The sequence below is a fragment of the Mauremys mutica genome, chromosome 3, assembly GCF_020497125.1.
Source record: "Mauremys mutica isolate MM-2020 ecotype Southern chromosome 3, ASM2049712v1, whole genome shotgun sequence".
In the NCBI taxonomy this organism is placed as follows: domain Eukaryota; kingdom Metazoa; phylum Chordata; order Testudines; family Geoemydidae; genus Mauremys; species Mauremys mutica.
In genome coordinates this window covers 124,414,395-124,427,874 of record NC_059074.1, presented here as the reverse complement: position 1 = coordinate 124,427,874, position 13,480 = coordinate 124,414,395, and the positions used below count along the sequence as shown (strand labels likewise).

The window sequence follows — 13,480 nt, the reverse complement described above, 5'->3', positions numbered from 1 at the left end:
TGGTTCCCTTCAGTCCTTGGCCTCCCTATTACTCTATATACAAGGATACCTGTTGTGATTGTATCCCCTGACAGTCAGTGTCAAGCTGGGTTGGATTTGAGACAATGACCTAGTGAAGAAGGGCTTTGCCAAACCCATTAGGCATCTACTCCACAAACAGTAGTATTTTAAGCAGGCAAGTCTTACAAAAATAGGTTGTGACATAAGATAAATGACACCATCCTTCAAGAGTTGAATGTATTAGAACACAATGCCTTGTGATGTGTTTTAAAATATTGATGCTTTACAAAGCACCTGATATGGTTTCAGAAGGTACATAGGGAAACCGCCCTTACTGTAATCCCAGGAATTGCCAAAGTGGTTTAAATAGTTCCTCTGCTTTGAAAGAATAAAGGAATAATGGGAATGGCTACACTTTTTAATGAATTCCCACCAGGGCCGGCTCCAGGCACCAGCATTCCAAGCTGGTGCGTGGGGCGGCAATCTGCAAGGGGTGGCAGTCCCTGTTGTTTTGCCCCCAAGCAGCGCACCGAATTGCCGCCGCGGATGGCGGGGGCAGTCCGTGTGCCCTTAGGGCGGCACGTGCGTTTCCGCAGTGGTGGCAATTGGGCAGCAGTTTCTATGTTTAGCTGTCCGCGGCGGCTTCAGCTAAACATAGAAGCTGCCGCTGAATTGGAGCCGCCACAGAAACGCATGTGCCGCCCTAAGAGCACACAGACTGCCCCTGCCATCCGCGGCGGCAATTCGGTGCGCTGCTTGGGGCAGCGAAAACTGTAGAGCAGGCCCTGATTCCCACATGGAGAAAAGATACCTTGGGCCTGACTCTCAGCCTGCCATCTGCCCTTCTTGCATCAGTCTGGTGGCACCAAGGAGCCAGAATACAGCTGGATCTCTCCAGCTGGGGATTTTTCCAGCATGAGGGGAGCCTTCAGCTGGTGTAGCTGAGTCCTACACAGGTCGCAGCATAAAGGGTAGGATATAGAAAATACGACAGGACTGCTGTGGTCCAGCAGTCCCTGGCTGGCAGTCGGTACCTATGTAGTTGGCATAGAATTAGCCTCAGAATCAGGGAGCCACACACAGATTCTTTGCAAGCCAGGCTGAGTCCAGTGCACGTTGGTACAGATGAGAATCTGACCCAATATTTTTATATCTCGCTATTATCCATGACAAAAATGGCACTTTTTGCTTCTTTAGAAATATATGCAAACTTCAGAATCCTAGCATTCTTGAGTATTTCACACACACACACATGATATTTTAACAAAATTCATGCACACAAATGTAGAGTTGTTAAAATCTGAGATTAAGGTCTGGCCCTTTTGTCTGCTGTAAATGAACATATCTAGGGGTATTCTTCACAATGGCAAAGCAAATGAGGGGGAAAAAAAAGAATCAGGTGTGTTTGTGTTTTGTCCAGCTGAAATAATCATGATTAGAGCATTCAATTTTGGGAATGTCTCCTAAAGTCCAGTTTTGATTTTATTTTTTGCATCCTTTTAAAAATCTGGTTGGGATTGTTACTGATGGATTTCACGTTTGTGTGTGTCCTGGAGAAGCTTGAAACTGTGTGTATGCAAACCCTTATATTAGTAGTATAAGGAGAGAGCACTCCTGCTATACACATGTTTTGTGATCTATATTTTCAGATGTCAGAATATAATTTATGTAATACATACAGTAGCATTAAATCCTGTTACTTCATAACAAAATGACTACTATGTTACACAATACATTTGAAAAATATTTATATAAAGTCGTCTTTTACTTCAGCTGGAATCATACACTTGGATATTCTCTGTACATTGCTCTCTCTCTCTCTTCTTTTTTTAGTTGCTGCAAACTAATTTTCTGAAAAGTGACCCCACAGAGTAGTGTGTGGGAAGTGTTAACCTGTTCTCATTTGAAGTGAGAGGAGGAATTCAGAGATGAGATTTTTGCTGTGTCCTTAGGTCACACTGTTAGGCCTGGATATTTCAGAACTCTTAGAAAAGGATATGCATTTTGTACTTGAGTTAACCAAAAGTACTTTTGGACTTTATGCATAAAGTTATTTTTCAAGGCTTCTGCAGATGAGAAGTTTGGTGTATTTGGGCTAAACTGTGCTCTTATGAGCTGCACTATATACGCAAGAGGGATTGTGTTTCATATACTCGAGTTAGCTCTTAATCCCAGAATTTTCTTGCTCTTGTATAGTACAGAAGTAACCCAGGTAAGCACTTTAGGAGTTAAGCATGTTATTATTTTCAGACAATAAATATTTATCTGGCTTATCATTTAAAATGTGGAGTATTTTAATCTTGAGAAAACACTCTGAACCCCAAAGGGTTTGATGTCTCTCTGTCTTTGGGGGCAATGACTGACATTTATTATATGTCTGTTCAGTGCCTAACACAAAGGGGTCCCAATCTGACTGAGGCATCTAAATGCTACCGCAATACAATAAATGCTATTAATGATAAAGGATGTAAGAAAGCAAGGACTTGTCGTCTTTATTTTATTAAAAAAAGGGGAAAAGAAATGTCAGAAAAATCTCATCAAGTTCTAATTTTAAAGGAGGATGCACCAATGCTTCTCTCTTTGGCCTCAAAGCACATTTTGATAGGTGCATCTAGCTGTAATGATATAGTGACTTGTCAGTCTGCATTTCCATTAGGAACACTGTTTATTCAGAGTTTTAGAAGTCGTAATGCCCATAAAAAGTTCTTTGATGTTGTATCTTCAAATCTATTAAAGTAATTGAAAGTAAATCATTTTAAAAAGTAGGGAAAAGGTTCTCAGTCCAAAAGCAAGGACTTTGTACCCACAAAATATCTCTCTTCAGTGGAGACCCATTTTTCTCCTTGTACATCACCCACTGAAGCATCTAAAAAAAAACCCTGACTTTTAAAATGTAAATGTTAAAACTGTAAATGACATCTTGATTTAAGTATCAGAGGGGTAGCCGTGTTAGTCTGGATCTGTAAAAGCAGCAAAGAGTCTTGTGGCACCTTATAGACTAACAGACGTTTTGGAGCATGAGCTTTCATGGGTGAATACCCACTTCATCGGATGCATGTAGTCCTACATGCATCTGACGAAGTGGGAATTCACCCATGAAAGCTCATGCTCCAAAAGTCTGTTAGTCTATAAGGTGCCACAAGACTCTTTGCAGCTTGATTTAAATTATTGTATAAAACAAAAACATTATTTTTATGTGTTAAGTTGTAGCCTAAATTGTTTTAGTTGAGGAAATTTCTGGAAAATGCTTTCTCTATTAGAAAAGCTGGCAGAACTTTCATATTTGAAAGGTCTACCTTCATGAACAGATTAGTGACTAAAATTCACCTGAACCTCATGATGGTTAATCTTAGTTTTGTTCTTTGTCTATAGATATATGCAAAAAACCTGGTGAATGCAGACCGCTGTGCACTCTTCCAGGTTGACCACAAGAACAAGGAACTGTATTCAGACCTTTTCGATATTGGAGAGGAGAAGGAGGGGAAACCTGTCTTCAAGAAGACCAAAGAAATAAGGTAGGAACAGCAGAAGAATGCAATTTAATTCTAACTAGCGATGTGCAGGTATCTTGTTACCCAGTGTCTGTGCCTACTTGCAGGTGCCTACTCTGACAATACTTGTCATACTGTGATATCATTCCCACCAGGACCCGCCTCCAGAAGGTAGTACTTCTGGGAATGACATTGCAGTGCCATCGAAACAACGTCTCTGAAGCTATAACGTCACTCCTGGAAATGCCGTCTTCCGGAGGCGGTCCTTTTGGAAATCATGTTGGAAAAAAACACAGGTGCTCCAAGGTAGGTAAAGGAGCAGGTGTTAAATTAAACCCCCTTATCTACAGTTCTACAAGTACAAGACATTTATTGGTGTTCCCAAGATCAATCTAAATGTGACATGTTCTCTCAAACACATGCAAAGTAGGGAAATTATAGTGGGTAATTCTGGTTGGGGAATCAGGCATTGCCAGTAACAACTGGGTCGTATCTAATCTAATCATTTATTCTTAGTTTAGTGTCTCCTTACCTCACCTGATATGATGAATCTGGACTTTGTTCTGATTTGAATAATTGTGATTTTAAAGTGCACTTGAATTGGTCAATTTTAAGCTTTGCACAGGTGTGGAAGGTTATTTTTAAAAAAAATGCATCATCTGCATGGTACAAATTGCCTCATTAATGTTTATATTTTACACATACACCCCTCCTTAGTGGAAAAAACAGTCAGAATAACAAGGTAACTTTTTAAATATTTTAGTTTATGGAGAGAATGATGATTTATATAGTGTCTTTCATCCAGGAAAATCCCTAATGGATATAGGTTGAGATTTTTCAAAGCAGGGTAGGGGATTTGGGTCCACATTGTTTTATAATTAGTGAAAAAATGTGTGACTAAATCCCATGAATTACTTCAAAACCTTTCAAACATAAAATACACCCAGCTCTTCACTCAGCAATGACATTCTAAAATGGTTTATTCAATTGTTTCTTTGTATCTTTAAACTTATAGTATCAGATATGGTTCATAAGGGAATGTAAGTCAGATTCCCTTACTCTCAATAGGGCTCACGTAGGCTGATGTTTATTCTTTCTTACTACATTGTGTGCGTGAGCATAAGGGAGTCTACACTGGTGCAGTTTACATACAAAGGAGCAAGAAGATGGTGTAAATTAAAGAAGGAGGTGACCTACTTACACTTTCTTACACCCTCCTGAAAATTGATTTTCTTGTTTACAGTCCTCTCGTCTGTTGCCTCTGTGCGAGAATTACACAAATTTTGACTTTGAGTGTAAGGGAGTCTTAGGCAAATTCAGGGGTGATGTATAAGGTTCCGAACAGGGCAACAAAAATGATTAGGGGTATGGAAAGGCTTCCGTATGAGGAGAGATTAATAAGACTGGGACTTTTCAGCTTGGAAAAGGGACGGCTAAGGGGAGATATGATTGAAGTCTATAAAATCATGACTGGTGTAGAGAAAGTAGATAAGGAAGTGTTGTTTACTACTTCTCATAACACAAGAACTAGGTGTCACCAAATGAAATTAATAGGCAGCAGGTTTAAAACAAATAAAAGGAAGTATTTCTTAACACAACGCACAGTCAACCCGTGGAACTCCTTGCCAGTGGATGTTATGAAGGCCAAGACCATAACAGGGTTCAAAAAGGAACTAGATAAATTCATGGAGGATAGGTCCATCAATGGCTATTACCCAGGATAGGCAGGAATGGTATCCCTAGCCTCTGTTTGCCGGAAGCTGGGAATGAGTGACAGGGGATGGATCACCTGATGAATACCTGTTCAGTTCATTCCCTCTGGGGCACCTGGCACTGGCTGCTGTTGGGAGACAGGATACTGGGCTAGATGGACCTTTGGTCTGACTCAGTAGGGTCATTCTTATGTTCTTATGAAAGGACTGTAACATATACATTTGCAAGAGGGTAAGAGTTTGTCTGAAGTAGTCTGAATTGGTATAATGCTGTAATCGGCGTACATGTTGTGGGGATAGGCAGAAGAAGGAATAGCATACACCAACTTAAACTTCTTCTAGACATACAGTAGAACCTAAGAGTTATGAACACCTGGGGAATGGAGATTGTTTGTAACTCTGAAATGTTTATAACTGAACAAAACGTTATGGTGGTTCTTATAGCTGAATGTTGACTTAATACAGCTTTGAAACTTTGTTATACAGAAGAAAAATGAAACAAGCACAGAAACAGTTACCTTACCTTGTCAAATCTTTTTATAAACATTCGCTTTTTTTTTAGTAATTTACATTTAACACAGTACTGTACTGTATTTGCTTCCAAATGAGGTGTGTGGTTGACTGTTCAGTTCATAACTCTGCGTTTCTACTGTACTGAGTAAAATCCTGGCCCTAATGAAGTCGATGGGAGTTTTGCAATAGATTTCAGTGGAGCCAGGATTTACCCACTTTGACTAACTCTGTGTGTGGCCCACCTTTGAGCGTCTCTGCTTATTTCATCCATGCCTCCTTTGAATTATAGAAGCCAGAAGTATTTTATATTGAGGAATGATCCCAATTATATTCTTGTAATAATATTGACTGCAGGATTTGTATGATTCAACTATAGTATGCTTCATGTATTTGATTTCACTGTGGAAGGTCTACAAGATTCTGTCAGGAATAGTGCATCTTAGCTTGCTGTAAAATGAAATTTATCCATGAGATTCATTCATAAAATAGCTTGGATATAAGAGACGCAATTGATAAATTGTAAAGTACACTGATGACTTAAACACAAGTCATCAGACTGCACAAATATAATTGAATGTAATGAACGTGAATTAGAAATAACCTCTAATCTTATTATGGACAGCAATCCTTATTGAACCAAAATGATTGTAGTATGGGACCTTTTTTAGCTCTATATCAGGGGTGGGCAAACTACGGCCCACGGGCCGGATGCGTCTTACCAGCCATTTTAATCCAGCCCTCGAGCTCCTGCTGGGGAGTGGGGTCTGGGGCTTGCCCCGCTACAGCTGGGGAGCAGGGTCGGGGGCTGCTCCACGTGGCTCCAGGAAGCAGCAGCATGGCCCCCCTCTGGCTCCTACACTTAGGGGCAGCCAAGGGCTCTGCTCTGCACGCTGCCCCTGCAGCTCCCTTTGGTTGGGAACTACAGCCAATGGGAGCTGCAAGGTCGGTGCCTGTGGATAGGGCAGTGTGCAGAGCCACCTGGTTGTGCCTCTGCGTAGGAGCTAGTGAACGGACATGCCGCTGCTTCTGGGAGCTGCTTGAGATAAGCGCCGCCTGGAGCCTACACCCCTGAACCGCCCCTGCACCCCAACCCTCTGCACCAGCCGTGATCCCCCCTCCTGTCCTCCAAACCTTCGATCCCAGCCTGGAGCACCCTCCTGCATCCCAAGCCTCTCAGCCCAGAGCCTGCACCCCCAGCTGGAGCCCTCACCCCCTCACAAACCCCTGCCCCAGCCCTGATCCCCCTCCCACACACCTAACCCCTCTGTCCCAGCCCAGAGCACCCTCCTGCACCCCAAACCCATCATCTACAGCCCCACCCCAGAGCCCACACCCCCAGCCAGAACCTGCACCCCTTCCAACACACCAACCCCCTGCCCCAGCCCTGATCCCCCTTCTGCGCTCTGAACCCCTCGGTCCCAGCCCGGAACACCCTCCTACACCCCAAACTCTTCATCCCCAGCCTCACCCCAGAGCCCACACCTTCTCTCCCTTGCACTCCAGCCCAGCCTGGAGCCCCCTCCCACACCCTAACTCCTCATTTCTGGCCCCACCCTGGAGCCCGCACCCCCAACGAGAGCCCTCCCTCCCCACACCCCAACCCCAATTTTGTGGCTCTCAGGCCAAAAACTTTGCCCACCTCTGCTCTATATCCATATAAACTATTTTCAGTAGATATCTATATTATTCCTTACAATTCCTTCTTGTATTTCAAGAATTTTATCCTTACAAACAACAAAATTAAGCTGGTTTGGACTGAAGGTACATTTGTATGTTCAGGGTAGTCTACAATGAACAGATATTTATTCAAACTGTTCATATGCTGATCAACATGTTTCTTTAATATGTGCAGATTTTCTATTGAGAAAGGAATAGCGGGTCAGGTAGCAAGAACAGGTGAAGTCCTTAACATTCCTGATGCCTATGCAGATCCACGCTTTAACAGGTAAGACATTCTTTAGTTACAACTAGGACAGGAAAAAACAAAATAGCTAGCTTTTTACTTAATGTTCCACTCAAATTTTAAAGACATTATCAATTGATTAGTATGTTTTCATGGGATTAAGGGGTCGTGAAGAAGAAACAAACTTGACATTTATTTTCATAGCATTCAATCTGATCTTGTGACTGTATTCTATTAACATGATTTTGATTCTGTTTTACCAAATAATTGAGGAAGCATTAGTTATTTTGTTCTAGATACAAGTTTGTACAGCTGGATGGACTATTGCCCGCTGTAGATTAATAACCTTAACTCAATCTGATTGATTTAGAAAATCGGTGTATTTCAGTCACTTGATGACCAGCGAAGTCATAAAAATAGAGTTTTTAAAACATTTCAGTGTTTTTATCAGAGGGGTAGCCGTGTTAGTCTGGATCTGTAAAAGCAACAAAGAGTCTTGTGGCACCTTATAGACTAACAGACGTTTTGGAGCATGAGCTTTCGTGGGTGTACATGCATCCGACGAAGTGGGTATTCACCCACGAAAGCTCATGCTCCAAAACGTCTGTTAGTCTATAAGGTGCCACAAGACTCTTTGCTGCTTTTACAGTATTTTTATGAATGAGCTGACTTAATTGGCTGAAGTTTTATTTCTTTAACTTTTAAATGGGTATTATAATAATTGATGCATGCATGTTACATTAGTGAACCCTGTGTATATTTAAATGACCTTTCTAGGGAAGAAGGGATGACCATTAACTGTTGTCCTTCTCTTTCTCTTCCCCAACTCTCCAGAGAAGTTGACCTCTACACAGGCTACACAACCAGGAACATTCTGTGCATGCCTATAGTGAGCCGAGGGAGTGTAATAGGCGTTGTGCAGATGGTGAACAAAATAAGTGGAAGTGCCTTCTCTAAAACCGATGAGAACAACTTTAAAATGTTTGCAGTCTTTTGTGCTTTAGCCTTACACTGTGCTAATGTAAGTTTTATCCCCCAAAAGCTTATGAAGTGTGAAGAAAATAGTTCTGTCAGCTATTGCTTGTAACATATAGAGTTAGGATCAGTTTGGGATTTTATCAATTCCACTTCATCTTTCAAATAATTAAAATTGATTAATAATTCTGTTTTGTTGAGCTAATGGGGCATCAGTAATATGTTGATTCTTTCACAATAAGGATTCAGTTGATTTCTTCTGAAATAATTGTGCAATTGATATATTTGTTATATACAGCTAACGTAAAACAATATACTCCAGTCAAAGTATGTAGAGCACCACTTAACTCTGTTCAGATATGGTGAATGGGCCCGAGTCATTTATTCAGGTTCAGAGTATGTATTTTACACAGTTTACTGCATGGTAGTGGGAGTGTACTCAAATACCTAGTGTGGAGGGAGTATATCAAATACATTTGAATATACATTTATTTTAACATACTGGACTTTCCACATATAACTACCCATGCATGTAGATGAGTGTTGATGCTATTATTTGTGAAAGTCAACCTTTTTTTTTTTTTTTTAAGAAAGATAACTGTTCATTTATAAAGCATAAAAACATTTATAATCATTACCATATAGGTATAAAAATGAAATATTGACCATTACAAAAAGGAACTCAACACATTTTATTGCAGAAGGATATTTTACAATGACATAGTCAAGCCAGAGATCTCATAAGACCCCTTTTACAGCACTCTGACAGTGTAAAGGGGAAGTCAATTATATTTACACCCACTTTAAGCCCTCTTTAGAGTGGTATAAAGTGGTCTTAGTGTAAATCAGGATCAGGTCCAGTCAAGTCCCTCTATTGGACATGGATCTACCATGTTAGAGGATGAACCCTCAAGGCATGTTCCACCTGGGGATTTTCTTCAAATGAAGCATAATTCTCTTTACTTGCTTACAATCCATACCATGCCTAATATAGTTGAATTTCAATCTTTTAATATATAATTGAACTTGTTTTTTCCTAGCGCTGAGTGGTAATTTGTCCATTCTCTGTTGTGAAAAACGCTGTCCCTGAAGCAACAGTGCAAAAACATTACTTGGAGAAACTCAGTGGGAGATTGAAAATGTATAGAAAATATTGTTATTTTAATTACTTCTTTTGGGCTAAATTGTGGCTTGTTTAGCGCAGTGGTGCAAAAGGATGCAGTGTGACCCTTTGTCAGTTCTGCACCTTCTACCCACATCACAGGTCAGAGCAAGGGCATTGAAATAGGCTTTGCAGAGCTGCTACCTTTTTGAGTGTCCAGGTTTAGACACCTTAAAGGGAAAGGACCTGATTTTCAGGAGCGCTAAGTTTCCATCTTCGTAAAGTCTGGCTCTTATAAAATGTGTCAGGTCAGGGCATCCAAAATAACTAGTCAGTGTTGAAAATGTAAGCCTTTATTCTTAAGAATAAATGTTTGATCTTGAGGGAAACAGGCTTTATCTTTGTAACCGAAGTCCAGTGTTAATGAATAACAATTGTTCTTTCAGATGTACCACAGAATTCGCCATTCGGAGTGTATTTATCGTGTAACGATGGAGAAGCTGTCCTATCACAGTGTTTGTACAGCAGAAGAATGGCAAAATCTCATGAACTGCACACTCCCTACCCACATCTGCAAAGAAATTGAACTGTGAGTCTTTTGTCATTTCAGCAGCAGCTATAACCTGTCTTTGGCTCATAAAGATACATTTTCCATGTACAACAGAGGGTTTGTGGAAATTGTTATCAAAGAAACATCCTAAAGCTATCGGGATTGATTTTGAATTGCTTTGCACCTTGTTATATCTGTACAAAGTAAGTGTAACACAGATGTAAAATGTTACCTAATCAGAGTAGAAGCATTTTGCATCCATTTTGCACATGTGTAAATAACGATATATTTTGCACAGCAACAGTAAATCAAGCCCAAGGAATGTAGAGAAAAAAGATCTATTAATTAGGCTTTATTTGCATAGGATCTCTGCTATCTTAATTCTACTAGTCCTCCTGTAGTGAATGAGGCTTCCAGGAGAAACCAAGTAAGGGACACCTGACTTTCTGATCATATAAAAAGCAAACCACAAAAAAATATGAAAATACAGAAGCTCAGTGATGCAAAGTGTTGAGCACTCTGGCTCCAATCCAGCAAGGCATGCATGCATGTGCTTAAGTTTAACTGGGACTACTCATGGTTAAAGTTAAACATGTGCTTAAGTGCTTTGCTTGTTGGAGTGCTCAGGAGTTTTCAGCATTAAGCGTTAATGTAGGATATTCTTTGCAGTATACTTTCTAATGCTTTGTTGAATTATATTATATAACCCACCTCCTCAACAAAATGATTTTTACTTTTAAATATAGGCAGGCTTTCTTTCTGGAAACACAAACCCCCATTGTTTTAGAATCTGAACATAGGTAATCGTTTTCCAAACAATTCAGCTACCTTCAGATCTGACACACCTGCTGTGCTGTTCAGTGTATCACAGACACTCTAACATTTAGTTAGATTCAATGGGAAGTAAATAGAACATTTTAGCACAGCAGGTGCAATGAAAGGGGTTAATTAATAATGGACGAACACGCAGCTCTGCTATGCTGGCCTCCCAACATGAGGCTGTGACTGTTGATATGACGGGGGGAAACATCAACTAATGAAGCATAAAAATACAGTATTAAATCTGTAAATTTTGACATTTTAATTTAGTTTCTATTAAATAGAAAAAGCTCTTTTTTTTCCCTACAAAAATGAAACTTGGTGGAAGTTGCATCCAGTTCTTGAAATAAGTGATTTTCAACCAGCCCTGAAAACACCAGTGAATTTCTCATTATATATGAGCCACCCTTAAAGCTTTTTGTAGCGAAGGATTAATTTGAATTTGAATACTTTTGAATGACATTATAACTCCCCTCATTATCCTAATTCAACAAAGAAGATTCTGGTGAACTCTCTGACACATTCTTTAAACGATATAGTTCCCTTAAAAAGGGAAAGGGGAGGATATTTCTATTAAGCAAATAGGGCCAGGTCCTTAGCTGATGTAAATCTGCATAGCTCCATTGAAGTTAGTGGAACTACACTAACTTGCACCAGCTGAGGATCTGGTCAACAACGTCAATATAGTGTGCATGTTCAGAAACAAGACTCTGCTGCCAGGTGAGTATGTCATCTAGCACTTTTTAGCCTAATTACAATAAGAATTAAAAGATATTTGCTGCTGCTGAACTTAAATATTCTTTTTGTCAGATACCACTTTGATATCGGTCCCTATGAGGATGTCTGGCCAGCCATTTTTGTCTACATGGTCCACCAGTCCTGTGGTGCAACCTGGTATGAATTACAAGTATTTTTCATCACTATTATTTTGGTTCTGTGATTATTATTTTTTCTTTTACTGAATGTTGTAATGAAACTCCTCATGCTTGGATTTTTTTTTTTTTAGTAACATAGTATACCTCATCTACACAGGAATCTAGTAAGCAAATTGGATTTCCAGGCCTGGTTTTTGTTCCTCAGCTGGTAGGGCTGGGGATGTTGTGGGTTCAGTTCCAAGTGAGGGAACTCTTCCTATTGGACAACGGCCCTTTGAGTAAACAGCAGCATTGCTCAGTTCTGAGTGGAAATGCATCTGCTGCTCCTCAATGAGAAGGATGATGACAACTTTTTATAAATGGATATATACCTATCTCATAGAGCTGGAAGGAACTTTGAAAGGTCATCAAGTCCAGACCCCTGCCTTCACTAGCAGGACCACATACCATCCCTAAGAGATTTTTGCCCCAGATGCCTAAACGGCCCCCTCAAGGATTGAACTCACAACCCTGGGCTTAGCAGGCCAACACTCAAACCACTGAGCTATCCCTCCCCTGCAATAGTAATCTCTCAATAGTAAAGGAGATCTAAGGTCCATCTACCCAGGATTTCAAAATATAGCTGCTGAATTAGATTAAAATATTATTTAAATAGTGTCTAAAAAGATATTATCTATTAGAACAGTGGACAGGAACAGAAGACATGAATGGCTCTTCTGGCCCCATTCCTGACCCTCTCTGCTCCCTTCTTCCTCCATGCTGCAAAGTGGATGAGCAGTAGCCCCTCCTAAATACAGCACCCTGCTTCACAGCAAAATCATCTTGTTTCCAATGTCAGAAGTCTTTGGTTCCAGAGATAGGGGGTAAATTTACTCCTAAATTGCTTCTTCTAAATTTTGTTTTCCAGGGGGTTTCAATTTGCTGTGGAAAAAATTGCACCAAGTTGAAACTTTGCTTAGTGAGTCTCAGCCCACAGATATTTAAAAAAAATAAATAGATGTGAAAAAAATAATTTCAGAGGAACACTGTCAAGATTGGGAGGCCTGGAATTTAACATCCTTCAACCCATCCAAATATATTTATTATTTTGAAGTTTCTTGTATGTTTTTAAAAATACATAGAGAGAGAAAAAAGCTTCTTATCTCTCCAAATCAAAGTCTGCAACTGTCTTAACATTGCATTTAGATGCTGAGTGTATTGAGGTTAGAATTATGCCATTTGGCACAGTCTTGTGTAAAGGGTAGAGTGTAGCTGTTAAGCTGTCCACGGAGAGGGAGTGTAGGGAAAGAGCTGCAACTCCCAGTGACAATTCCTTGCTTGCTCCCAGTGAGAAGTAATATACTGCTGCCCTCTAACGAGAGCACAGCAGTAGAGGGAATAGTTATATTCTAGGCTGAGGTATCCTGTCTGTGGTGGTTTTGCTTTTGGTGGTGATTGTCCTATCCTTTAGTAGTTTCTGAAAGTAAGTAGGCACGGACAGGTATTTGACAGAATGGAAGTGATCGTTGTAATGTATCTATTCTGAGGAATATCCTATTTC

At 40.3% G+C, this 13,480-nt stretch overlaps 1 protein-coding gene across 14 annotated transcripts in view; it reads left to right on the top strand.

Moving 5' to 3' along the window:
• Positions 1-13,480, top strand: part of PDE10A (phosphodiesterase 10A) — a 605,978-nt gene that overhangs the window by 550,842 nt on the left and 41,656 nt on the right. For 13 of the 14 annotated variants that reach the window (XM_045008718.1, XM_045008721.1, XM_045008723.1 and 10 more), the window contains 5 exons: positions 3,373-3,515; positions 7,569-7,661; positions 8,454-8,640; positions 10,143-10,285; positions 11,876-11,959. In XM_045008718.1, the coding sequence (XP_044864653.1) occupies positions 3,373-3,515; positions 7,569-7,661; positions 8,454-8,640; positions 10,143-10,285; positions 11,876-11,959 (650 nt within the window). The remainder of the gene's footprint in view (positions 1-3,372; positions 3,516-7,568; positions 7,662-8,453; positions 8,641-10,142; positions 10,286-11,875; positions 11,960-13,480) is intronic. The other variant, XM_045008716.1, reaches the window with a different exon arrangement.